This window comes from Haemaphysalis longicornis, unplaced genomic scaffold, assembly GCF_048455015.1.
Source record: "Haemaphysalis longicornis isolate Haplotype H1 unplaced genomic scaffold, Haemaphysalis longicornis Haplotype H1 scaffold_10, whole genome shotgun sequence".
Taxonomy (NCBI): Eukaryota; Metazoa; Arthropoda; class Arachnida; order Ixodida; family Ixodidae; genus Haemaphysalis; species Haemaphysalis longicornis.
In genome coordinates this window covers 123,076,781-123,103,729 of record NW_027526204.1, presented here as the reverse complement: position 1 = coordinate 123,103,729, position 26,949 = coordinate 123,076,781, and the positions used below count along the sequence as shown (strand labels likewise).

General features: G+C 50.2%; 1 protein-coding gene across 1 annotated transcript in view; it reads right to left on the bottom strand.

Annotated features, from left to right (window-relative positions):
* The window catches only part of LOC144159219 (uncharacterized), a 69,489-nt gene that overhangs the window by 19,277 nt on the left and 23,263 nt on the right, over window positions 1-26,949 (bottom strand). Inside the window, exons 2-3 of the mRNA XM_077690581.1 lie at window positions 4,733-5,090; window positions 632-735 (exon numbers count right to left, since the gene is read on the bottom strand). Of these exons, the coding sequence (XP_077546707.1) occupies window positions 632-735; window positions 4,733-5,090 (462 nt within the window). The remainder of the gene's footprint in view (window positions 1-631; window positions 736-4,732; window positions 5,091-26,949) is intronic.

Genomic DNA, 26,949 nt, shown 5'->3' with positions numbered 1-26,949 from the left:
CGACATCTTCCAGGAGCGATGGAAACCAGGAGATCATAGTTCGACTTAACCGTTGTGGATACCGACGCGTTCGAATTTTTGGGAGTTTTCCCCCCTGGAAATATACAGGGGTGTGCCAGGACCAGGGCGTGAGTTCGAATTAACCGGAAGTTCGAACTAACCGAGTTCGAATTAACGATCTTTTACTGTAGTAGGAAATTTTGTGGAATTCACACAGCCGAAACACTTTCAACACTTTCCTGCGAGGAGAGAGAATGGGTAATGGGAGTGTTTGTAATTGACGTGACACTTGAGGCTCAATGATAGTTAACGATTCTAACTGCGCCAGAGAAGTTTGAAGGCGTCTTCAAGATATTTGCGAAGTTAGCCGTCAAAATCTACTGATCCACGGCTTCTGCAGAACCCCCACTTCGACGTGGTACAGAACGCAAAGCAAGGTTTTTGTTTTCCTGACAACTATAAGCAAGGTAAGTAATATTGTAAAAGACGAAAGAATGTTCGAGAAATTAGCCGTTGGGACGTAAGATTTTGACCAGGTTTCTGCGAAAATTGATTTCTTTACATCAAATGCAAATCAAAGCGCTCGATATTGCGGAAACGCATCCAAACTAGCCGCTGCCGAAACACTCACCCAACACGCAGCGGTACCGCACCAAGACGGAGCCTTCTCCCCTGCATCTCCTCACGGCTTCGTCCCGGTTCAGACTAAACAGGCAGTGCACTTCGCCCGAACACCTGCGGCCCGCGGAAACAGCAGTCACGTCACAACAGTGCCCACCCGAGCAGAGTCGTCACACTCTGCTAAACACACACACACTCGTTACACACGGTCGTTACACACACCCTTATTCACAGTGGATGTCTGGTCAACTGTATTGACTGTGGGATTTAACGCGCCCAAACTACACCTGGCCGATGAGGCGCGCCGCGCCGTATTGCGATGCGAAGCCGCATCTCGTATCTCGACTACAGACTAATTTCGACCAACTTGGGATCTTTAACGTGCGCCGAAATCTCGAACACACAGGCGTTTTCGCTTTTCGCTTCCATCAGAAAAGTGGCCGTCATGGCTCGCGTCCTTGGGTACAGCGCCTTAGCCACTGAGCCATCATGGAGGGTGTGACCGGCTATATGTGATTCACAGTTAGGGCCACGGTGCGAAAAGACACGTGATGTGTTGGGGCGAAGCCCCTTAGGCGCTCGGGCTGTCGGCGTCTCATGTTGTCGTCGTCGTCGTCTCATGTCGGGGCATCATGTCGGGGCACCATTGATTGTGGGGTTTAACGCGTCGACGCAACGCAGGCGATGAGGCGCGCCGTAGTGGAGGGCTCCGGATTAATTTTGACCACCTGGGGATCTTTCACGTTCGCAGAAATCTCGAACACACGGGCGTTTTCGCTTTTCGCCTCCGTCGTAAAAGCGGCCGCCCCGGCCGGAAATCGAACCCGCGACATCGAGCTCAGCAGCGCAACGCCTTGGCCACTGAGCCACCGCGGCGGGTTAAGCTAATAAAGCTTTCGTAGCGCGACAGGCACGTTTGGAAGAATGCCAGGGACCTAATGCGCCCCTAAGTTCTAGTCCTAAAGAGAGCGGCCGGCCCAGAGACACTGCGAGACATACTCTTATGTTTTGACGCTCTTTTGACCCAGGTTTAATGCGAGAAAACTTCCGCGCTCCCCTCAACTTTCTTTGGGAAGGGGTCTTAAATTTGTTTTTGAAATCACGCGATCGCAAGGATGATCGACCTCTTAATTCAAGAAGCCTTCGGGTGCTTTTGTACTGGGTAGACGTTGTTGAAAGAAGGCAGGTCAAAGGCGCGCCGAGCGGAGGACCGGGCTGAAGTGAGCGTCGAAGGACGTCGACGTAGCCTCAGATAGCCGGCCGTCTGAGCAGGCGTGACCCATTCCTGCAGGGGGCTCAGAGCCGGATCATCGCGCGCGGCGCCGTTGTGCTGTCACAGGTGATACATAAACAACGGTGATTTAGGAGTTCGTTCCACCCGGCCGGCCCTTTAAAGAAAACGCGTGACTGCCCCCCCTTCCGCCCGCGCCAGGGCCGGCGCGCGAACGGTTCAATTACGCGCCGCGTTACGGGCGGCGAGCTTTCTTCTTCTTCGGGGACGGCCATTAAGTCGGTCGGCCGCGCCGCGATGTGTTCTTGGGCGGAGGAGAAACGTGCCGGGATATCCCGCGCCGAGCGAAAGGTTTGAGCGAGGTTCCTAATAGAGGCCGTTTAAGAGGGTTCAGCAACCGTTAGTAGAGATCTTGATAACGCGCGCAAGCTCGAGGAGCGCGAGCTGGACGGTGCATCTAATAAGCCGTGCGGCGTCGTGTGCTAGTAGGAGATATTCTGCTGATACGAACACAGGTTCGATCCAACGCCGATGGTGTTGTATATCTGACCGTGGTTTGAATACAAGAACTCAGTTTGTGGCAGGGAGGGCTGAACTGTTGGCCGCCTTCGGGGGAAGGGCTCGGCCCCTCGAATAGTTTCTGTGGCCGCCGGGCAGTGCCAGAGAGCGGGACGGAGTCCATGAGGCCCTGGGGTCCTGCCTGGACGCCTCGGGACATCTACCGGCACTCCGCTTTCTCCCCAGCTAGGCTGAACTGTGGCCGAGATTCTTTTTTTGTGTGTGTGTGTGTGGGCGGGGGGAGGGGGGAGGGGCTTTTTTTTCTTAGTGTTCCTAGCATTTAGTCTTGTATATATTGTGCATATATGTCCCTATGAGTCCTGTATATATGCTTATATGTATGCTCCCTTTCTCTCCCTCTTCCCTCCCTTTCATGTGTTCCTGTGTTCCCCACTCCCCACTCTCCACACCCCCACACCAGCAGGCGTTCCGGTGTCAACCCTTAGGTGAGACGAACTACGCCTGCTGGTGCTCTTTCCTTTACATTTTGACACTAAATAAATTCATTCATTTAAGGTTTATGGACGCTCGGTGCAGGTCGAGGAATCTTGGGCATTGCAGCTACTCTGCACAGAATCCTCCTACTGCGTGCCCCTTTGGCCAGGTATTTCTTCGGGACGTTAGAGGGACATACTTTAAACGGGGCAAAATAATGTTCATAGCCATGTTGATTATGATTATTATTATTACGACGTTACTGCTCCTGATGTGATAATGATGACGCTGAGCTACGAGCATGACGACTATGATAGTCACGGCGTTGGTAGATAATAATGATGGTAATAACTTGGTAACATCACTGCGAAGTAGGAAATTTCGAAGGATTCCCAAGTACACGAGTTGAAAGCGCGAAAGCGTTTCTTGTGGTAAGGTTCGTCTACATGTCATCACCCGACGCAGCCTACAGCGTACAACCACCAAATCTGCATTTCCGAAATGGACGACGCTTATCCCGGAGGCGGAACGGCTTGCTTGGCTCCGCACGTCGCCGCTAAAGCCAAGAAGAGGTACCGTTCATACTACGCCGTATCGCAGAGGAAGGAAAGGCTCGGGCGACGCAGCAGCCTACCATCAAAAATGGCCGCACCGCATTTGTCGCGAGCCTGCGCGGTCGACGGGGGGTTAGCTGGCGTACGTCGTCCGCCTCCCAGCGCTGTGTCGCCATCTCGCTGCTCCCGTAGAGAGGGACTCTTCTTCCTGCCTCCGAGGGTGTGTTGCCTCACAGGTGCTCCATCACTCGCCCCGTACCCTTCCTTTGTCGCGAGGCGTAATAAACGTGTCCCGTTCGCCGCCGTACACGCTTACGCGGGGAGGGCGAAACCTGCACTTTGCCGCGCTGTGCATTCAAACCGGTTGACAAAAAGGGCGGAAAATTTGAGGGAAAAAAAAAAGGTGCTTCCTGCTTTTCACGGGTTTTAGGAAGAAAATATAAGTGCACTGACACGGAGTATCTTTTCGTCACTCAAAAAGCTCCGGCTGGGCCCCCGCGGCCGGTAGAGCGTCACTGTAGCACCGTAACTGACTCAGGGTTTGCTTGCGCACGGAGAGGGGAAACGCGTACGTTTGAAGTGTGCCCGCTTTTGCAAGCCGGTTGAATGTTGCTCAATCGGGAGGTGACGCTTAGTGGAACAGAAGTGATGCTTCAGTGGGGAAGGAACGTTCTAGGGCAAATTAATTATCTGCAGTGTACGTTATCATCGCTATGTGGCAATTTCAAATACAACGTCGATTACTGGCAAGGCACTGAATCGGGTAATAGAATGCTAATACCTCACCACCTTGTCGAGAATAAGGCGTACGAGATCTCGTCACCTATGCTCACGTAATGATGATGATGATCATGAATTATGATCACTATGGTTGTAATGGTGGTGGTTGTCTGCCGTCATGGTGTGGTGCTGGGGTGACGACCGAGATTGTACCGTGGGCTACCCAGATCATGCAATGTTTGGTGGGATCGGTAGGCTTCGGTAGGCGGCATTGAATATTTCAACCGACATTGAACTTCTAGTAGCGATAGACCACGCTTACAGCTCGTACTCTAGTGGCATTGATGTGCCGGGCGTTTCAATGGAAGGTGCCACGTCGAACGGAGCAATATCTGGCAAGCTTCTGCAAATTTGGTGCAAACATGTGTTCGGAAAGCAGTTGGAAGTCTATGGCAGATGCCTTTGTCCTGCAGCGAACATAAATACCCAGCTGATGATTATAGTGATGCTGACGACCAGGCGGGGGGGGGGGGGGGGGGGGTATTAGGGTATTAGGGTATTAGTCGGGCAGTGTATCGGCGGCACCTTTGACCTCACGCACGACGAGACTCGCCTGCTGTTGAGCGCCAGCCGGAGGTCCTGTTGGCACGGGGCGGCAGTGGTCGTGGCTACGGATGTGGCTGTGGCTTTGGTCGAGGTCACATCCGTTGCTGTCGCTGCGCCTCCGGCAACCTCCTCGGCTGCGGCTGTCGATGGGTCGCAGCCGGGCGTGGCCGGCGGCGCGTCCTCGGGGACTTCGCTGGCGAACATGGCGTCGTGTACGGCCACCAGGTGTCGTTCGTCGCAGCGAAGCCGCATCTCGTATCGGCTGCACACGTGGCTGGCCAAGAGGTCGTCCGTTTCCGCTTCCGGTAGTTCCTCGCTGGCTGTCGTACTTCCTCCTCGGACCGTTACAGCTGCTGCTTCCGCTCCTGCACACACACACAGAGGAAAAGACGCACGCTGCATTGAAGCACAACTGCAAGAAGTGATAAAATGAAGCGAGGTTGATTAAAGGGGCCATGAAGACGAATTACAATTTTGATAAATTTTCAAGCAGTATCCTCTGGTAACTCATTCAGTTCCATCCCGCCACGAAAGACGCTTTTCTACCCGAAAAATAAAAACACCTGCGGCTTAGCTCGGCTAACCTTGGATATGCAAAGCAAAAGCTTGGCTTAGTCCGGTTGTGTCTTGGTTTTGTTTGGCTAAGCTTTGATGTAGTAGCTGTATTGCCGACCACAGCTGAACGCCGTTCGGTCCCGTGCAATGCTCACAGGAGGCCCGCCTCGCTTTCATTCGCGGCGAACACGGTGTTCCTCTTCGCCAGGCGCAAGATGAGTCACATAGCCCGAGATGACCCAGCGGCGCATACGTGGGAGTCGGCGGGGTTGGTCGGCTGCCCATCAGCCGACCGCCCGTAACCACGCGCAGCTAAGCTGATCAGTTGAGAAGAACGACTTGTGCGCAGCGCCGAAAGCGGGCCCGGCGAATCATGCGATGCGCTTCAAGGGGTGTGTCGCAGGGGGTGTGAAAAGGTAAACTTCCGCATCCGCGGCCAAACTGCTGGACGAAAGTAGTAAAGTTTGGCTTTAAAAAGGCAAGAAATATTGAAGAACTCAAACTTCGCGCTATAGTGGCGTAATATGGGCAGGAGTGACGTAGCACGGGTTAGCACTGAAAACACGGTAATCAGTAAGTTAACTGCAGGTTAGCATTCAATCGATACGATCCAACGGATTAGAGGCACCATCACACTTTCCCATTCCGGTTTCTTGGCGGTGGCTTGCGTCGGCGGCAGCCAATCGCGCAAACAAGATTTTGTGACTTCATTAAAAATCGTCGGAAAGTGGCTGGAGAGTCGTCACTGCTTCACGTTTTTTCTTTAATGTCTCCATTATTTGCCTGAATTCGGCGATAAAATGGGCCCCTTTGTTATCGGCACAAAGTAGTCGTTCTAATGAACCAAACTCGCACTTTGTCTAGTGTCCCGGTGTTTTTTTAGTACGCGTTACGTTCTAGCGCGAGGCGTAAACACGTTTCCCGGTGTTTTAGTACCGTGACTACATGAGACGTCGATTACGACGACGGCAGGAGACGCCAGCAGCCCCAGCCCCAAAGGGTCTTCGCTCATGAGTCATCATATGCAAGGTTAGAGAATGTGCACGTATTTCTTTTTCTCATCGTTTGGCAACGGTAGTGACTGTGCCTTTGTGACTATTAGTTGAAATTTTAAAGGACAACAGTTTTGTCTTAGAAGACACACATGGGACTGCCCGTTTCCCTCCCGTAGGCGCCCACGTAGTCACAGCCGGCGGGAATTCCGTAACGTTGACAACTCAGTTGTAATCAAGTAAATATGACGCGCAAACAAAACCAAGACTAATGATAGTCGTCTTAGCGGCCAACTGCCATATAATTGCCTTGGGGAAACTTTTGATAAAGTAAAAGTTACAGCAGTTTTCTGACGAACGGTCGCAGTGAAGTTGGCTTTGCCGCAAGGCGTTTTAGATGCAGAGCATTTCTTTAACTCACATGTAGCGTCCGCCGTCCGTCCGCAACAGCTCAGCGCGCAGGTGCGCCCTCTCCCCCACTCCTCCTCTCCCGCATCACGCTACCCTCCTCGCTCTCAACAACAGGTCCGCACCCCTCCCCCTACACTATATAAAAGAAAAATAATAGTTATCGGCGCCTGGTTTCGACCCCACGACCCTGTGGGCGGAACGCGAGGTACATGGCGCTCTTCCCACTGCGCCACAAAAGCGACACAGAATCAAAGGCTACGAACGCGCCTTATATCCTTGACTCATTCAAACTACATCAAGAAGCTGCTGATACACGGCAGCAGTTGCATCGATCTCGTCTTCACCACTTGCTGCAACGCATGACCACTGCTTAAAGACCCCTTAACAGTACACTTTAGCGACCACGAAGCCGTCGTTCTCAGCGTCCAATACTACAACAGCAACAAATAAATAAATAACGACTTACAACAACCTACTCCTTGCCTTCACTTCTTGCGTCACAAAAAAAAAAGAAGAACCCATCTCTCCACGAGGGGGGGCTCGAGTCGCAAAATCACGAAAGTAATAATTAATATATGAAAGAAATAATAATAATTAATAGTAATAAGCAATAATAGTTAACACATTCACTACCACCCCACCACCACCCCCCAAACACTAACGTTAACGCAATACACCCACCCCCTACGCGACGCATTTACTCGAGTCCCCCCTCGTGGGGAGATGGGCCCAATTTTTTTTTGCACACCCACAGGAAAAATTCACAGAACTCTACTCACATTAAGCTTCGCTAGTAAAAACCATGATACGTGTTACATAAGATACCTTAGGTTAGCGGCCGTCAAGCATAAACTTACGGCAGTACGGACAGAGGCTATGCTGGTTTGAGACGAGAGAACTGCGACAAAGTTAACCTTGCTTGAAAGTTAGCTCCCGCTGTAAAGTTCATGCGTGTTTGCCATGGTCATCCTCTGAGCTTCGTTTTCGTTCCATAAATTTGCGGGAATTATTTTCTTTCGGAAGATGCGGATCATTTCTTAATATTTCGGAGGCACGAGCAAATGAGGAAAAAAATCTTACGCACGCACACACACACAAACGGGTACGCACACACACAGACATAGACACACACACACACATACACAAACACACACGCACGCACACACACGCACACACACGCGCGCGTGTGTGTGTGTGCGCGCGCGTGTTTTTTTCTCTGGAGAAGAACGCGTAATCGTGACTTAGGTAAATTATGTTCCGGCTATGCAACCCGTCGCACGGCTCTTGGCAGGAAGACAAGCTTCGACAAGCGCACAAACACCGGGAAGAGAGCTTCGTAATACGTTACTTATCCTTCTTCCGTTGCGAGACCCGCGTTCCAGGAATACAAATGACACGACATTCGCCGGGCCTCTATCTGCCCGCACGAATGTTTTCCCTCAATGCACGGCCGCCACGAGGTGAAAACAGCAACGTGAAATCGGTGGCTTCTTCTGTTGGGTGGGATGCGCGGACATCGGCATCGGCGTGCGTGTCTCGAAGCGCACCGGGAGGGGACAACCGGGAAGTCGGCGCAATGCGCGATTAATATCCGTCAAAAATGCGTTCTCCGCGGTTCTCTCTTCCTTATTTTTCCTTCTATTCCGCTGGTCGCCGCGTGCCGGCGCGTCCGAGAAAACGCGATTCGTCCCAGCACCGCGAAGAGTCACATTTTCAAAAGCCCACGGGAAGAGCAAAGGTCGGGAACAGCAAAAGCGCCGGAGTTTCATATAGTTTCACGTGTGCAAACACTTTCTCTTTTCTGTTCGTCCGCTGTACACTTTTCCGCCGATCGTCTGCTCACTATTTCCCGGTCGTCTGCTCCACTCTTTTCTGCCGATCGTCTGCTGTCTGCAGAGATCGTCTGCTGCACGTTGTACGTTCCCGTTTTTTTTCTTTCGCGACGGTATATAATACGGTTCTTAAAGCAAATTGGACCACCCCGGCTCTCTGCGCGGCATACGAGGTCGAGCTTGTACGCCCGCGCGCGCACAAAAGCGCGCCTCTTTCGAACCCGTTTTCCGCCGGCAGCGGCGGAACCGATTGTATTTGGCTCGCGCGGTTGCGCATCCGAGTGGCCTCGGCCCGCCGTGCGTGGCTTCTTCCCTCCCCAAGAACGGCGTCTCGTCTTCGTCGTCGTGCGCCTCGTTGGTCTAAAGGCGCGCCGCCCCGCAAGAGCGGACGCGCTTCATTGACTGGCCTCACGTCCGTCGCTGCGACATGCGCGACAACGGCATGCTTCTATCGACGTTGCGGTTGCTGTCAGCCCACATGGGCGTGTTCGGAAGCGGTGAACTCTCTGCGCTACGTTTGCTCCGCGACTGTTCGGGGTTTGTTCTGAGTCTGTGGCACGTTTGCCTCGCGGCCATACGGAGTTGTCGCTTGTCTTAAGAGCTCTTCCGAGCACCTCAACGGTGCGCATCTAAGGGAAGTGCGTTAGTTGTAGATACCCTAAAATGTAGTCGATAATTTAATAGTGTCAATTAATCAATTTTCTTATTGCAACACATACATCACGAAATATACATTGTGATGTATACATTTCCTGATGTATGTGATGTAGCATGTAAGTTGTAGAATGTAGTGGAGTGATGTATCCTTTTTTTATCGGCTATGCATTACTTCGTTATGTTTGACACTATGGTTTTTATGTCAGATTTCTACCCTACCCCTCTAACGACCCAATTGTCCAACAGCGCCTGGAAAATAAAATATGTGGTCCGGTGCATCGCTATAATTCAAACAAATAACTACGTTTCTGGCTGATTCTACCATACCCTTCACCACTAGAAACACCTGTTCTAAAGCGCATGCAAGCTGCGCGACCTTCTGCCTGATATCTAGCTCACTTTCTGCTTGAAAAGAGTAATTCGATCAATCACGCGGGACTTGTGGACCCCATGCAAGCGGCACCGCGTTGAGATGCTGGCCTCCGCTTCTCGCTGATGACACAAAATTAAAGCCGTTCCACTCAGCGTGAATGCTGACGGAAGTGCAGAGAAAGGGATTCGCCATAATGGGCTGTAGCGCCGTTATAAGCTCACTGCCACGACCCAAAGCAATTCAAATTTCCCGCCTCCGTAGTGCTCGCGCGCCTCCTGTGTGAAACAGCGCCAGCGGGAGTTTTGTTCTTTTTGTGCTTTCTTTTCCTCCCGCACGTGCCGGCGTTGCACTGCCACTTTTTTTCGATATCGTGAATACCAACCCAACGAGCGTTCCGAACTCAATGAACGCGGGTGCTGCCGGTTAATTACATATATTTTTCGTCAAATGTACCTGCAGTTTTTCTTTTCTTTTTTCGCTAAACAACGGGGAAATGTATGACAAGCGCCAGCGTTTCACGAGTTTCGAGCGGTTATAACTATTTAAACCGCTCGGTTTTCGTAGCCTGTGCGGGATATCCTATGACGGAACGCCGGGCTCTATTTTGCTCCGTTATCTCGCGGCACCGCCTGATTCCGGCAGTCATTTGACATCGACTGTTACAGCGAGACACGACGACAAGGCGAGCCCCTAAAGTGCTCTACACTTAAAATAATTTAATCTAATCCCGCCACTTTTTTTTTCTTTTTTCCAGCTTTGGTTCATACAGGGAAAATGACCGCTGTTCACCACGTCCGCGCCAATGCAATCATGGAGGTCTGCCTGTAAAGCGTGCTCCACAGCATCTACCCTTTCGCTGCGGTGAAGTTATACAAACGGAGCAATTAGAGAAGAAAAGAGAAAACCTTCCAAGACAATCACGTGGTTCAGCTTCACCACAATGCGCTGAAATGACCAATATTTGCAGCAAGCAGTAAAATTTCGGCGAATGAAAATGTCTAGCAAACGATTTGACTCAAAGGATCGGTGTGCACTGTGGCATAACGCAGTGTAGGCCCGACCTTCCGCGTTACGCAGTCGCAGCGAGCAGATCGCATTTATGAATCAAATGTTGTGCACGTTGCTATCGCTCACCGAATTTTCTACGTTGAGGGCAAAGATTGGTCCCTTGAATGCATGTGGTGACGCTGAACCACGGGATCGTCATAGGGTGTAGTGACGAGTTGGCTGGTATCTATTGGGTAATGATGCTAATGATATAATGATAGTGGATAAAGTCACATTGCGTACCCGCACCCCTCTAATAAATATTATCGATATTTTTATTTTATTAGTTTTGATACAGAGTCGCCCTATTGTTCGTGAGGTTTCGGTTTCGGGCCGCGAAGGCTGTATGTCTGCGTTCTGGGGGAAGTTCAAAAGAGCACGTCCACTACCTACACGAGAGAGAGAGAGAGAGAGAGAGAGAGAGAGAGAGAGAGAGAGAGAGAGAGAGAGAGAGAGAGAGAGAGAGAGGAGAGAGAGAGAGAGAGAGAGAGAGAGAGAGAGAGAGAGAGAGAGAGAGAGAGAGAGAGAGAGAGAGAGAGAGAGAGAGAGAGAGAGAGAGAGAGAGAGAGAGAGAGAGAGATTACTTTATTTGATGCCCGAGATGGGTTCTGAAGGGTAGACGACTTGGACGGTCTCCCTCCCTAGATGCAAGTTTTCCTGAAATTTTGAGGGCCGTGAAAACAAACAAGTTCTTTATGTTCCTTTTTCTTTGATAAAAAATGAAAAATTCAAAAAAGACGTTCTCGCCTCTCTATAAAAATATCGACATACTCATCAAAGGCGAAAAAGGAACCGTGGTTGCTGGCGACTACACGAATGAGACCAAATCACTGGCGCTGTAAAAATAAAATAAGTAAATAAAGGAAGGGTGTAGAAGGAAAGGTAACCTGACTAGAGCCTAGCTTGCTATCCTGCACGTGGGAAAGGGAAAATAGACAAAAAAAAGAGAAAAGAAAGAATGGAGAGAAGCTGGAGTAAACACGTATGCCCAGCGCTCAAGCACTGACACTGATTGACACTGGAGGCGCTCAGTCTATAGTCTGGTGTTTAAGTTCGTCGCCCGTAGAAGGCGTAAAAGTTCCTTAGTCGCCTTCTGAGCGGATGACAGAGAGGGCATACATAGAAACTTATTGGGGTTAGAATGGGATTTGAATCCGGGTCGCCAAGAACAGCACCCACGTTAGGTAACTACAGGAATAACCCTGTATACAGTGCCGAGATGGAACGAGAATTATCCGGACGCGTGCCGCATGACAGGTGAACGTAACGTCATCGCGAACACGACCCAGCAGTGGAGAAGTCTTCGATAATCGCTGGCTTAATTTCGCCTTCGAATCACTTAACTGGCTTAAGTGTACGATGATTTTTTTCATTTACGCTGAAAAGAATACAATTGTTTCATGCTGCATCACAAAAATCTGAAAATCAGCGCGCGATTTCACGTCAAATCATTGACTTGAGAAAGCGTTTCCCTCACTGCAAATTGGCCGCATCAGAACAAATTTCCCCGTGAAAAGCTGATTTTTTTTCTACGTTACTCTGGTTGGAAAAAAAAAATTCTAATGCTTTCTTGTTTTTCTTTTTTAACCGCTCACATCTCTAACGTGTACACTACACATTAAAGATCACCGCCTGTTTTAAAACCACTGCAAGACCCTTCATTACGAAGCCCCGCTTGCTGCGCAATGGATTTCTTTAACCGAGTAAAGTCTCCAGTTAAAGCTTTAGTGCGGACCAGACAGTCATATTTGTTTCAGTTAAAATATAGGTTAACGCGCGCGCGCGCTGTCCGAATGTAGGTCACCTGCCCGCTGCCGCTAAACAAATGAGCGCTTTTGTCAACAGCGACGGACGGTGCTTTCGCGCCAGCTGCACAAACGGCGACTTCCCGCTTTGTGGTCTCCTGACGGAGAGGGCACGTTACCAAACACACTGCTCAGTTTGCTCAAAACTGGCCGGAATTAACTACTTATCGTGTTCAGAGCAGCAACACCAAAGAGTATAAGTTGATACCTGAGTGGCGTGACTCCTAACATATTTCCCCGAGGTGATAAGATCAGGAAAAAAAACAAAAAAACATTGGTCCAAGAAACTCTATACTTTCGGTGTAAACTTTCAGTGAAAAACTGAAAGTTTCGCTCATTTTCGCTTATAGATAACCTGGGGCGTATCATAAGAAAAGGAATAAATCTTCCGGAATTTATTATTTTCGCGCGGGATTTTCAACACGCGTCAGATTTCGAGTCTTTATATAATGTGGCAATATATAATGAAATACTGTCCCTGGCCAGAACAGGGGTAAAACATTGCGAAACTATTCTGGAATGCCCTTACAAAGATAGTTCAAAATGCCACCAGGACTATCCAAGCGGGTAGAGGCAATTCTACATCGCATTCGGTGGAATGTCGCGTACTCGCGCAACTTCCTCTTTAAGATGAAACGAACTACGTCGCCACTCTGCCCACACTGCGATGTGCGAGAAACCCTCTAGCACATGGTCTGTGAATGTGCACGATTTAGTGCTCAAAGAGTGTCCGTCGCAGTGCCTTTGGGACTGCCGCTTTCCGTGGACATTCAGCTGAAAGACGTTTTAGGACCGTGGGCATGCCCCAAGAGTACTTTACAGGCTAGAAAAGCTCTGATAGAGTACCTGCAACATAGAGTACCTGATAAAGAGTACCTGATAAAGAGTACCTGATAAAGAGTACCTGATAGAGTACCTGATAAAGTTCCTGGTACTTTAGCCTGGCTAACATCGCCAGACTTCATTAAAGATCGTTCTCACTCTCTCTCTCTCTCACGAAGATACGTCACGCTATCCCTCGCGTTCCTTTTAGTGTGCCGACATTATACCGTGGCCGACATTGAAAATAGGAAAATAAACAAAGTAGTTGCAGACGCGTGCTTTGTATAGCGGTTCAGTTTATTAGATGCATAGCCAGCTCGGCTGTTATTATATTGTCTGTAAAAATCTGGGGCAACTCTGAAGGTGTCTCGTGCAAAAGGATTCAAAGAGGGTATATTGAATTATTATGACGGCATTAAACGCCCACCTTTCAATGTTTTGCTTTGAGCCATCATACAAAAAAAAAACGCCTAAGACACTATTTTTGAACAACAGTAGTTTCTTAAACAACGACAAATCTTCACACCACGGAGCTCGAATGGTCGTTGCTGGGGATTTCCTCCAACACGAACGGACTGAACCGTCATGCATTCCGCAAAATCATACAGCGCATGCAATTGAGCAAAGACAAAAAAGAAAAACTCCCACCTCCCCTCGCGGGAACCCCTGTGTAGATGCGACGCATAGGGGGTTCACGTTGCAGCGTTGGACAGCGGAGGAACGGCGCTGGAACGATGGAGCGGAACGGCGCAGGCACCGCGTTTTATAGCGCGCATATGGACGCACCGGCGTCAGTGCGTCTGCCGCGGCTATGACGCAACACAATCCAACACAATCCACTTGAACCCAATCCAAGCCAAGCCAAGCCAATCCAATCGAATCGCATCCCATCCAATGCCTTCCGCGAGAGAGTGTTCGCTATCGGAGAGGAGAGGGGTGAGCGGCGGAGAGCGCAGCTCGCGCGGCGAAGAGAATGGGGGAGGGGCGGACGCCGACGACAACGCCGACGACGCCGGATTGAATGAGATGCAGTCGCATCTAAAAAATCACGAGCTCTGGCTGACTCCCTCTTTTCCTGACCAGCTGCTTCTGGTAACCCACATCAAGGAGGCGCTGAATTTGTGCATTTCAGAAGACAGCCTGGGCTAGGGCTCTCCGGATCGTTACCATCCGATCCCGAATAAAATTTATCCCTCTCTCTCTCTCTCAATATATATATATATATATATATATATATATATATATATATATATATCGTCATTCCCTAAAATATTGCCAACGAGAGCTACCCCTGTATCTATCTCGCATTCTCTCTCGCAATCATTTTATGACCTATGCCAAAATGACATAATAAAAAGGAAAAGAGGGGAGCAGGGGCAGACAATGACACCCCGCAGCAAGCACCGACTGAAAGTGAAACTTCCTGGTGCCACGAATTGGACATGGTCGCGGATTCTCTCCCCCACCTTCCGCGAAAAGATACCATCGAAGCTTCGAACCCGCGACAGCTCCGTCGACCCGCGCGTGCGACACCGTTTCGCTCCGCAGCGCCTTCCAGACCCGGCCGGCCGCTACGGCGAGCGTTCGGCTCCAGTGATCCCAGCGCGGCGCACCCGTGTCGCGTCCACGACACGCCTCACGTGCACGTGCTTGCGCGCGCGTCTTGTGATCGCTGCCAGGGACGTCGCTTTTAATTGGCAACGCCCGCGCAGCTGCGAGGCCGTCACGACGATAAAGCGCGTCGAATCCGTGGCTTTCACCGACACTCGGCTGAGCGGACCAACGGCCCCTTTCCGGGAAGCTGGGATATCCGTGCCCGCTTGCCTGCGTCGTGGCCCCTCGTCGGTCGGCAACAGAAGACCGTTGTGTAATCTGTTAGTCGATGAGGCTTGCTTGTCCCCGAACGGTTGCAGTACACACTCCCGGGAAAATAAAGGAAGTGACGTAAAACAGTGGGGGGTCGGGATAAATGCACGTAACGACGCTCGTAAACGCACGAAAACTTAACGGCTGAGGTGAGGGACAAGCGGTTGTCGAGGTCTGCCGCCTGTCGATGGTGTGTATGTATGTATGTATGCATGCACGCATGTATAGAAGGCAAGTCTCCTTGCTAAAACGTTGGCAACAATCGTGGTTACTACCTTGTTCGAAGTTTTCATATATATATATATATATATATATATATATATATATATATATATAGTTAGGAAATGAGGGGCTCGTTGAGGAAATACAGAAAGATAGGTCGACAGTCTACAACGCCAAAGGAGGCATATATATAGGCATATACAGTGGCGGCATAGGAGGCATATATATATATATATATTGTAAGGAGGATTTATTCCAAGGCCAAAGGACTGGTCAGCTCAAAGTCAGCTCTAGGAGTCAGGAGCACGAAGTCCGCTCTGCAGTGTTGGCCGAGAGCAAAAGCGAGAGGCAGCTTCTTCTTCCTTCCAAGCGTTCGCGATGCGGCTGCCGTCTATTGTTGTCACTTGACTGCGATGATCATGCTCTGTTTCGGCACGTACCCTCTCATGGCGAGTGGACAGTGCTTCCTATACTCGGGTTGCTCCTTCGTGAATTGCGCTGGCGACGGGCATCCTTACAATTGCCCCCGGGGAAAAAGAGCCATCCTGGCGATCACGGAGTCGAAATGGTGAGGGGCTCAACGTAAGGCTTGAGGCGCTGGACATGCACTATATCACGGGCGCGGCGTCGGTGGTCGGGTGATGGGGCAACAGGCTCGACAATGTAATTGACAGGGGAGGTGCGTTTGATGACACGGTAGGGACCATCGTATCGCGAAATGAGCTTACTGCTCAATCCAGGAGCAGTCGTTGGCACCCACAGCCAAACAAGTGATCCGGGTAAGAAGCTTGGTGCAGAGGTCTTTTCGTCATGCTGTGTCTTCTGTCGTTGTTGGTCTTCCTTGGTTAGTGAACGTGCCAGTTGGCGGCATTCTTCGGCGTGTTTCGCAACGTATGAGATGGGCGTGCACTCTGAGTCATCAGGGCTATAAGGAAGTATTGTGTCCAGCGTACAAGAGGGCTCGCGTCCATACAAAAGGAAAAACGGAGAGAAGCCAGTCGTGGCTTGCTTGGCGGTGTTATACGCATATGTAACAAATGGAAGGATGGTGTCCCAATTAGAATGATCAGATGCCACGTACATTGCGAGCATATCCCCTAGCGTCCGGTTGAAACGTTCGGTGAGACCATTGGTCTGTGGGTGGTACGCTGTTGTGGTGCGATGGATGGTTCGGCAGGCTGTGAGGAGGGCTTCTATAACTTCAGACAGAAAAACCCTTCCTCTGTCACTGAGTAGTTCTCTAGGCGCTCCATGTCGTAGAATGAAGTGCCGAAGGAGGAAAGAGGCAACTTCAGGCGCAGTTGCAGCCGGCAGTGCTGCCGTCTCTGCATATCGGGTCAGGTGGTCAACAGCCACAACAACCCACCTGTTTCCAGCTGCCGTGCAAGGGAGAGGCCCATAGATGTCGATGCCGACGCGGTCGAAGGGTCGTTCTGGACATGGTAAAGGTTGTCGAGGTCCAATTCCTTGGCGAGGCGGAGATTTGCGGCGTTGGCAGTGAACACAGGAACGAACGAACTGACGAACAAAACGGTACATGCCGCGCCAGTAGTACCGCAGGCGCAAACGTTGGTAGGTTTTGGGTACACCAGCATGGGCGCAGTGCGGCTCGTCGTGAAAATATGCGCATATTTGTGCACGTAGGTGGCGTGGAATTACTAGGAGCCACTTGCGACCTTCGGGTTGGTAGTTGCGTCGAAACAGCAGACCGTCACGAATGGCAAAGTGCGACGCTTGCCGGCGTAGATTTCGAGATGCACCTTTCGCCGATGAGCCTGACAGGAGTTTGAAGATGGAGGAAATCCAGGCGTCTTTCTTTTGCTCGGATGACATGGACTGTATCTCCAGTGGTGAGAGGTAACAATCGGTAGTTGAGAGTCGCTCACTTTCATGCGGCAATGGGGAGCGAGAAAGGGCATCAGCGTCATGGTGCTTCCGGCCTGACCTATAGGTAACGCGAATATCATATTCCTGGAGTCGCAAAGCCCAGCGTGCTAGGCGACCGGACGGATCTTTTAGTGAGGACAGCCAGCAAAGCGAGTGGTGGTCCGTAACAACCTCGACAGGGCGGCCGTAGAGATACGGGCGGAACTTTGCAAGCGCCCAAACAACAGCTAAGCATTCTCGCTCTGTCACAGAATAGTTGGTCTCGGCTTTTGTTAGCGTACGACTTGCGTAGGAGACCACATACTCGTCATAACCTGCCTTCCGTTGTGCGAGAACTGCCCCCAAACCGACTCCGCTCGCATCGGTGTGAATCTCGGTAGGGGCGTCGGGATCGAAATGGCGCAGGATTGGCGGAGATGTGAGGAGATGACGCAGTTTAGCAAAAGCGTCATCGCAAGCCGTTGACCACTCAGAGATACTGCCTTCCTTGCTGAGGAGCTGTGTCAGTGGCGCGATGAGGGATGCAAAGTTCCGTACGAAGCGGCGAAAATACGAACACAGCCCAATGAAGCTGCGAAGGGCCTTCACTGATGTCGGCTTCGGGAACTCTGCCACAGCACGCAACTTGGCAGGATCCGGCAGCACCCCCGCTTTAGAGACAACGTGGCCGAGGATGGTCAGCTGTCGGGCAGCAAAACGGCACTTCTTGAGGTTTAGCTGCAGTCCTGCGGTAGTTAATCACGTCAAAATTTGCTCAAGTCGGATGAGATGTGTTGAAAAATCTGGAGAAAAGACCACAATATCATCCAGGTAACAAAGGCATGTCTGCCATTTGAGTCCACGGAGAATGTTGTCCATCATTCGCTCGAAGGTTGCAGGCGCATTGCAGAGGCCAAACGGCATGACGTTAAACTCATAGAGGCCATCTGGAGTAACAAAGGCCGTTTTTGCACGATCAGCCTCCGCCATGGGGACCTGCCAATATCCTGAGCGTAAGTCAATTGAAGAAAAAAACTCTGCGCCTTGAAGACAATCGAGGGCGTCATCGATTCTTGGCAAAGGATATACGTCTTTGCGGGTTATCTTGTTAAGCCGTCGGTAATCGACGCAAAACCGAATAGAACCGTCCTTCTTCTTGACAAGCACTACCGGTGACGCCCATGGACTCGTGGATGGTCGAATCACACCACGTTGGAGCATGTCCTCGACTTGTTCGTCAATTACGCGGCGTTCAGTAGGAGAAACACGGTAGGGGCGTTGTCGTAAGGGTGCGTGACTCCCAGTGTCGATGGTGTGTTCAACAGTGGTGGTACGCCCCAGGCCAGTCTGGACAGAATCAAAAGACGTCCGAAATCGGTTCAGCAGTGCGAGAAGCTGGTCTCGTTCGGACGACGAAAGCTTGTCATCAACGGCGCGAAGAAAGACATCTGCAGACGGTTGGGGTGTCGCTGCTGCAGGAGCGCAGAGTCCACTGACGTCAAGGGTTGTTAAATCATCTGGAAAATCCACAGCCACAACAAAAGCTACGGTCTCGACGTGGCCGACGCACTCTCCGCGTTGCAAGGTGCAGGGACATGAGCCGTAGTTAGAAAGGAGAAGTGTAGCTTCGCTGTTGCGGATTGGAAGCAGGGAGAAAGGAAGCGGAAGATTTCGGCGCTGGTAGAACAGGGTAGAAGGCGTAAAGAGTACTGTCGCATTGGACAGAGAGGGGCACGATAAAGAAGCAAGGACGGCGGAATGAGGAGGAATGCTAACTTCTTCCGCGAGGACCAGTTTTACGGCAGAACAAGGGGGCGGGTCATCAGCGGTAGGATCTATGGACGGGAAGAGCTCTACTTCGGCACGGCCACAGTCGATTACAGCTCCATGTTGGGAAAGGAAGTCCCACCCCAGTATTACATCGTGGGAGCACGAAGGCAGGACAACGAACTCGATAACGTATAGGACGTCTCGAATAACGGCACGGGCAGTGCACACGCCGAGTGGATCTATGGGATGAGCCGTAGCAGTCCGCAATAAGAACCCGAGGTGCGGCGTCGTGACCTTCTTTAAGCGGCGGCAGAGTTTGGCGTCCATGACAGAAACGGCGGCTCCAGTGTCGACAAGGGCTAAGATTTCGGCGCCATCTATGACAATAGTAATGATGTTTGCGGGAGAGGGAGGAGGTCTTGGGCAGATCGACGACGACGCAGTTCTTGCCTCCGGAACTGCGGCGCCTAGTTTTCCGCTTGCGTTGGGATAGGACGACGACGCATGGGCGACAGCGAGCGTCGTCGCGGGGACGAAGATCGGCGGCCGGCGAAGTCACGGCTTTCGGAGGGCATAGATGTCACCGGCGAATACGCGGCGCCCTCCTGAATGAGTTGCGATGGGGCGTAGGAATAAGCCGTGGCAGGGTTGCGTCCAGTTGTCATACTGCGGCGGCAATAGCGGGCCACATGGCCAGGAGCCCTGCATGCAAAGCAAATTGGACGATTGTCCAGCGTCCTCCAAGGGTTAGTGAGTTGCGGACCAGAGCATACCGGGGGGGCGTACAGGTACGCGGGGCTGCAGAAAGACGGGGCTTTGATGTATGTACCTGGCTGCGACTTCAGCATAAGGTCGCCGTGGGACAGAGTCAAGAAAGGTCGGTGGAGCGGCCATCGGCATGGAGGGTATAGAATCGGCATAAGCCAGAGTTGTGGTGACTGGGGCTGTCGGCGTAGCGTCGGAATAGGGCACGGGGGCGACAACAACAGGAGTTGACTGCAGTGCAGTTGGAAGGGACTGAGCAAACTTGTTGTTGGACAATGGTCCGGAGGTCAGGGCTGAGGGAAGATTTACGCTCCGGAACGTTTGGCATTAGGGACAATTGACGAGCCACTTCCTCGCGCACAAACTGCTGGATTCGCTGAAATAATGTACCATCACTGTCGTTAGCAGCCAAGCTGGACATAAACTGATCTTGTACGACGGGTCGCCGAGTGAGAGCCCGCTGCCTACGCAGCTCGTCGAAACTCTGGCAAATGGTAACGACCTCTGCCACAGTTTGGGGGTTTTTCGCGAGGAGCATTTGGAAGGCATCGTCTTCGATGCCTTTCAGGATGTGCTTGATCTTGTCCGTTTCGGGCATGGCGCTGTCGATCCTCCTGCACAGATCTACGACGTCCTCGATGTACGAAATGAAGTTTTCACCACTTTTCTGTGCACGCTCGCGCAAACGCTGCTCCGACCGGAATTTTCGTACAGCGGGGCGTCCAAATACTGCTTGGAAGTCGGCTTTAAATTCTGGCCACGTTTCAAGACGGGCTGCATTGTTCAGGAACCATTTCTCCGCGAGCCCAGTCAAAGAATATTCCACGTTATTGAGCTTGAGGCGGTTTGTCCCAATTGTTACGAGTGCTCACCCGTTCAAACGCGGCAAGCCAGTCGTCGACGTCCTGCTCATCGGTGCCGTTGTACTTGGGAGGGTCCCGCTCACGGATCGCACCAGAGCAGACGATGGGTGTTGGCGTAGGCGGCGGGTTATCGTCGCGAGGCATTGTAGGAGGTTGAAGTGTCCGATTGCGGAGCTCCAGGGTAAGAAAACGACTGCCAACGCGGGTCACGCCCTCTCGACGATTGTGCGAAGGCCGATGAGGTGGGAAGCTGGGGCCAGGACGGGGAGGAACCCGCACACTCCACCAAAATTGTAAGGAGGATTTATTCCAAGGCCAAAGGACTGGTCAGCTCAAAGTCAGCTCTAGGAGTCAGGAGCACGAAGTCCGCTCTGCAGTGTTGGCCGAGAGCAAAAGCGAGAGGCAGCTTCTTCTTCCTTCCAAGCGTTCGCGATGCGGCTGCCGTCTATTGTTGTCACTTGACTGCGATGATCATGCTCTGTTTCGGCACGTACCCTCTCATGGCGAGTGGACACGGTGAAAGCGCTGGACGCAGGTCACTCATCATGCGTTTTGTTGTCGCCTTACAGGCCGTACTGCTGTCTGCGTCCGCATCGCCGATACCCGTGTGCGCAGCTAAACCCTTCGACGGGCTGCGCAGTGGAAATCAAGCATCAAGATACCGCCAAATCATCGAGGATGTGCAGCCCCTAACGTCTGTACGCGGCTTTGTGACGTCATCAGCAAGCTCCCCTATAAAGACTGCACCACTCCGTTTGAACCTCAGTGGGCACGGCGAAAGCGCTGGACGCAGGTCACTCATCATGCGTTTTGTTGTCGCCTTACAGGCCGTACTGCTGTCTGCGTCCGCATCGCCGATACCCGTGTGCGCAGCTAAACCCTTCGACGGGCTGCGCAGTGGAAATCAAGCATCAAGATACCGCCAAATCATCGAGGATGTGCAGCCCCTAACGTCTGTACGCGGCTTTGTGACGTCATCAGCAAGCTCCCCTATAAAGACTGCACCACTCCGTTTGAACCTCAGTGGGCACGGCGAAAGCGCTGGACGCAGGTCACTCATCATGCGTTTTGTTGTCGCCTTACAGGTCAGTTACAGTTCCTTGCGAAGTGATGATCGATTTCTTGTTGTCGTGCCGTGCCCACACACGTGCGTCCGTATTGCGTATGACTGTTTTTGTGTTTGCAAATTGTTGGTTTGTGGTGATGTCGAGGAAAATCCTGGACCCACGGTAGAGGAGATGTTAGAACAGCTGTTGGAAGGCCAGCAGTCAATTAAAACTGACATTTCTTACTTAAAAAACCGCCTGGAGACTACGGAAAAATTGATGTATAGTTTTGGTGCTCGAGTGACAAAACTAGAAGAGGAGGTAAAGGAATTAAAAGACAAGGCGACCCTGAACGAAAGTCGTGGGTTAACAGAATTTGAAAGGGCACTTCACTTGCAGCAGGGAAGACTGGTAGATTTAGAGGACCGAAGCCGTCGTTCAAATTTGATTGTATTCGGTGTTCCTGACATAGCTGAAGAATCGGAAGAAGCACTGCGAACCACAGTTATTAAAGAGCTGTTTCAGGATAAACTGGGAGTCACTTGCTTATCAGTCGCTCGAATTCACAGGCTTGGTAGGCCGAAGCAAAATCGCCCAGTTATTCTTTATTTTCAAGATTACAGGGAAAAGCAAGCTATCTGGAGCAACGTTAAAAAGCTAAAAGGAACATCAATATCTATTCAAAATGACTACTGCGCAGACACTCTCAGAAAGCGCAAACTACTCTGGGACAGCGCGAAGGCCGATAAGGACGCTGGAAGGAAAGTGTCATTGGTAAACAATAGGCTCTGGATTGGTGACACTGCTTACACGTGGGATGATGTCTCGCGCACACGCAAGGCAGAGCCAAAATCAAACCGTGTAAGCCACAAGGTGCCAACGGCTGTTCCTAGCTAGCGACTACAGCCTTGCCAGCTTCGTTTGCTTTCTTTCAATTCCCGGAGTATTGTAAATAAGTTAGATAAACTTGAAGATTTGTTGCTGCTCTATGACCCGCATGTTTGCGTCATCACAGAAACTTGGCTAAACGAGTTTATTCGGGATGATGAAGTTGTGTCGCCGGAATATCAGTTGCACAGACGAGACAGAGGCTCCCGTGGCGGTGGCGTAGCTGTAGTGGCACGAAAAAGTGTTGACGTACAAGTTCTTGACCAAATTGATAACCATGAAAGCTTGTTCTTGAGAGTTGCGCTTTTTGGTATTACGTTCGTTCTAGGCGCTGTTTATCGCCCTCCGGAGTCTGATTCCTCGTACCTGAACCAATTGTACGATCACGCGCTAAAATTTCAAGAAAAGAATGTAATAATAACCGGTGATTTTAATTTGCCTTTTATTGATTGGCAGAGGCTTCGCTATGGCTGTTCGACCCACGGAGACACTATATTGGACATTATGCTTTCGCTTAACCTAGAACAAGTAGTGACGGCAAACACAAGAGAAAATTCGGAGAGAAAGTGACCAAATTGAATGTTGAGGGAGTTGCTTCGACTGATGCTTTTAGCATAGCGGAAAGCTTTAATCGTTACTTTCACAGTGTTTTTTCGGAACGTGAAGAATATGAGCCCGGAACCAGCGCATCGGACATGCCACAGGTCATTACGGTAACGCGAGAAGGTGTTTTGGCGATGATTTTAAGCATTGATATACGGAAAGCCGCGGGTCCGGACGGCCTCCCAAACCAGTTTTTGAGGCGATATGCTGAACAACTGTCTTGTTTTTTAACGGAATTATTTAATTTGTCACTGGCAACGGGTGAGATTCCAGATGACTGGCGTAACGCACGTGTAGTTCCTATACATAAGAAGGGCAGCCGGCTTCAGCCTGACAACTACCGCCCGGTTTCCATGACCAGCCAATGCTGCAAAATGTTAGAGCATGTGATTGCTAAATACATACGAGAATTTCTTGTTGAACATAAGGTGTTGTCAGTTTACCAACACGGGTTTAGACAAGGTATGTCCACTATTACCCAACTAATATCAACGTTACATGATTTGTTCAGTGTTCTTGACAAGGCTGGCCAAGTTGATGTTTTGTTTATGGATTTTTGTAAGGCCTTCGACAAGGTACCGCATGGAAAATTGTTATACAAGTTGGAGAGTATTGGTCTTCCTCCCTGTATTATTAGGTGGATTTCCGCATACCTTAAAAACAGAAAACAATTCGTACAAGTCCAAAATGTTTCTTCTAGTATGCTTACTGTCACCTCCGGGGTCCCACAGGGCAGTGTATTAGGACCTTTATTGTTTTTAATTTATATCAATGATTTAGCAGAAGTGATTCCACATGATGTTTCAATAAGATTATTTGCCGATGACTGTGTTGTTTTTAAAACAATCGAGACCGAAAGCGACCATGCGTCTCTACAGGCAACTGTTGCGGCAATTCATGACTGGTGTGTGAGGTGGGGCATGGCCCTGAATGGTGAAAAAACTGTCCTTCTGCGTGTAACAAGAAAAAAAATCCCGAGTGTTTGCAGTTACCAGCTTAACAGCACCACTATTAAAGAGGTTGATAAATATAAATACCTAGGGGTAACACTAACCAGTAATCTATCGTGGGGGGTGCACATTTCTGAAATCTGCGTGTCAGCTTTTCAAAAATTATGTTTTCTTAAGAGGAAACTTAAAAATGCCACTTCAAGTGTTCGGCTTTTAGCGTACAATGCGTGTGTGAGGTCCAAGTTAGAATACGCGTCGGCACTATGGGACCCACATGTTAAGAAGGATATATTAAAACTTGAACGCGTACAGAGGAAGGCCGTTAGATTTATTTTTGGCAAACACAAAAGGACAGATTCGCCGTCATCGATTATGAAAGATAATAACATTGCTACATTGGAAACACGCAGGAAAATAAGCCGGCTACTTTTACTTAACAAGTTTCTTTCAGGAAAAATTGCTCTAAACGAGACGAATCTTATCCAACCTGCTCTGACACGAAAAACAAGGCACACTGCTAAACATGCCCTAACCCCTATTTTTGCGAAGACTAATTCATATAAGTATAGCTTCTTTCCCAGAACGGTGAGTGAATGGAATGACTTGCCACCAAATGTTGTCAATTCCAACAATTTTTTACAAGAGTTGGAACGCTTCTTTAGTGATCTGTAGAAACCGTATTTTTGGCGGTGCATGCTATTTTGTGGTTATTAAGGTGCTATTAGATTTTATGCTATTTTCTTTTTTCCATCTTGGTTTATTATGTTATGGTTTGTGCGTTTTGTGTTCTGCATTTTATCAAGTTTACGCTCTTATCCTCTCAGTGTTGGCGATAGTTCTGTTACCTGTTTTTGTTTTGGCGTTATGTCTGCCCATTGTACTAGCGTAGTCCACTGTGATACTTTTTGAATTAATACTGTTTGTCATTGTTTATGTAATGCCCCTCCTGCCAGGGCCAAAGAATTGGCCTGCAGTATTCCTAAATAAATAAATAAATAAATAAATAGACAGTGCTTCCTATACTCGGGTTGCTCCTTCGTGAATTGCGCTGGCGACGGGCATCCTTACAATATATATATATATATATATATATATATATATATATATATAAGGTAAGTAGAGACAGAGAAACACGAGAAAAAAACATTTAAAAAATAATACAAGTTTATTGACGTTTCAGGAAGAGGACTTCCTTTCTTCGAGTGAGTCTGTCTTTACTTACCTTTTTTTCTCGCTCTTGTGAGTTTTTGTTTCCATACTATATATCGCTATACATTGCCGTCACATGACAGCTACTAAACTTTGTGATGTGTTTCTGGACTAAACGAACATCCCCCTCCTTTCTACGTCTCCCTCACCATGTCCTGAAGAATATATAATTTTTTAGGGCATTTACATTTGAGGATTGAGCGGTGCTTGACGTTGGCGGTTAGGTATTGGGCGAGGGCATCTACTGATTCCTCGTGTGACATCGTCATGGAAGAGTGGTTAAGTTAAGAAGAACTGCGAGTTGGGTTTGTTCGTATAGGTTCATAACGGGAGCAGCGCAAAACAAAACTTGGACAAGAAAGGCCACGGGACGAAACGCTAGAAAGACCACGGCAAGCGCTGCGTCCCGTGGTCTTTCTTGTCCAAGCTTTGTTTTGCACTGTTCCCGTCATGAGTGGTCAAGTTACTTTGTTGTCATTTACTGATTCCTGTTCCAACCTACTTGGACTATAACAAGTGTTCCTGTTTGTGTGCACTGGTTTGTTTTTTTGCTCCTATGCTCGTTTGTTTGTTCCTTGCCTCATTTGCTTGCCCGTCCGTACGTCCTGCCGGCCGGCCGATTTCGTACAAGAAATCGCGGCCGCCCTATATACTGCCAGTACTAAATTTTTCAGACGCTACATCAGCCGCTTGATATGTCATCGCAAAAAAAAAAAATAAAAATTTGGAGGCATTAAAAACCACCGCACCTTTCCATACTTGAGAAAACATGAATTTTTATTTAGTCCGCCGAGGCACACCCCTATGTTCCGGGTACAGCTTGGGCACGCAAACAGCCGTTTTTTTTTTTTTTTTTTTTTTTTTTCTTCCTGACTGCTTCCTGTGCACAGTGCACGCTCATTACGAGCACAACAAAGACGGCGCCCAGCCGTGCCCTTCGCGCGTCTCGAAAGAAAGTCGCCCCTGCCGAAGTAATTAACTGAGCATGAGAGGCCAAGGTGGTCGCGCACGTATAGGCCGACCGCGGAAGGTGGGCGCTCCCACGCGCGGTCGTGCCGTATTTGACCAGAAGGGCGCGGGCGGCAAAGGGGAACGGCCGGTCGCTCGCCCGCAGCCTTCAGTGTATACGCGGCGCTGTTCCGTGTGGGAATCGTCTGTTGGTTTTCCGCCATTAGCCTTAACCAGATTGTTCTGGACACGCACGCCGCTAGAGCCGGGTAGTCTCCGATTCAAGGCTGCTCAAGGTGCACAGCGCTCTCGGAGCGCGGGCTCAACAACCGGGCTCAGCTGGCTCAGGGGGGCTTCGCAGGCTCAGCAAAAAAGTACAACGCTCGCCTCGGAAACTTCCGTAGTCCTCCAGAAAGTGGGTCACGTCCAGAATGGCAGTGTACCATGGTGTAAGACTGTATTGTGCCGACAGGTTGGCGGGTCGATTGAATCGGTTTCCAGTGATTAATAATATTCTTTTGACCAAGGAGGCTGTTCCGTCGCAACGAGTGACGCATTTGCAGGAAAATGGACAAAAAATTGAAGGGTTTTTTTTCCCAGAGCAGTGGGAGATACTGTTGACTGGCGGTCGCCTGGAGGACCAAGCACTCCTTCTAATCCGCGGGCAACGACAGCGCGGTCGACACATGACCTCCTGAAATGAGTATCCACCCCTAGCTTTACCGATCAATAAA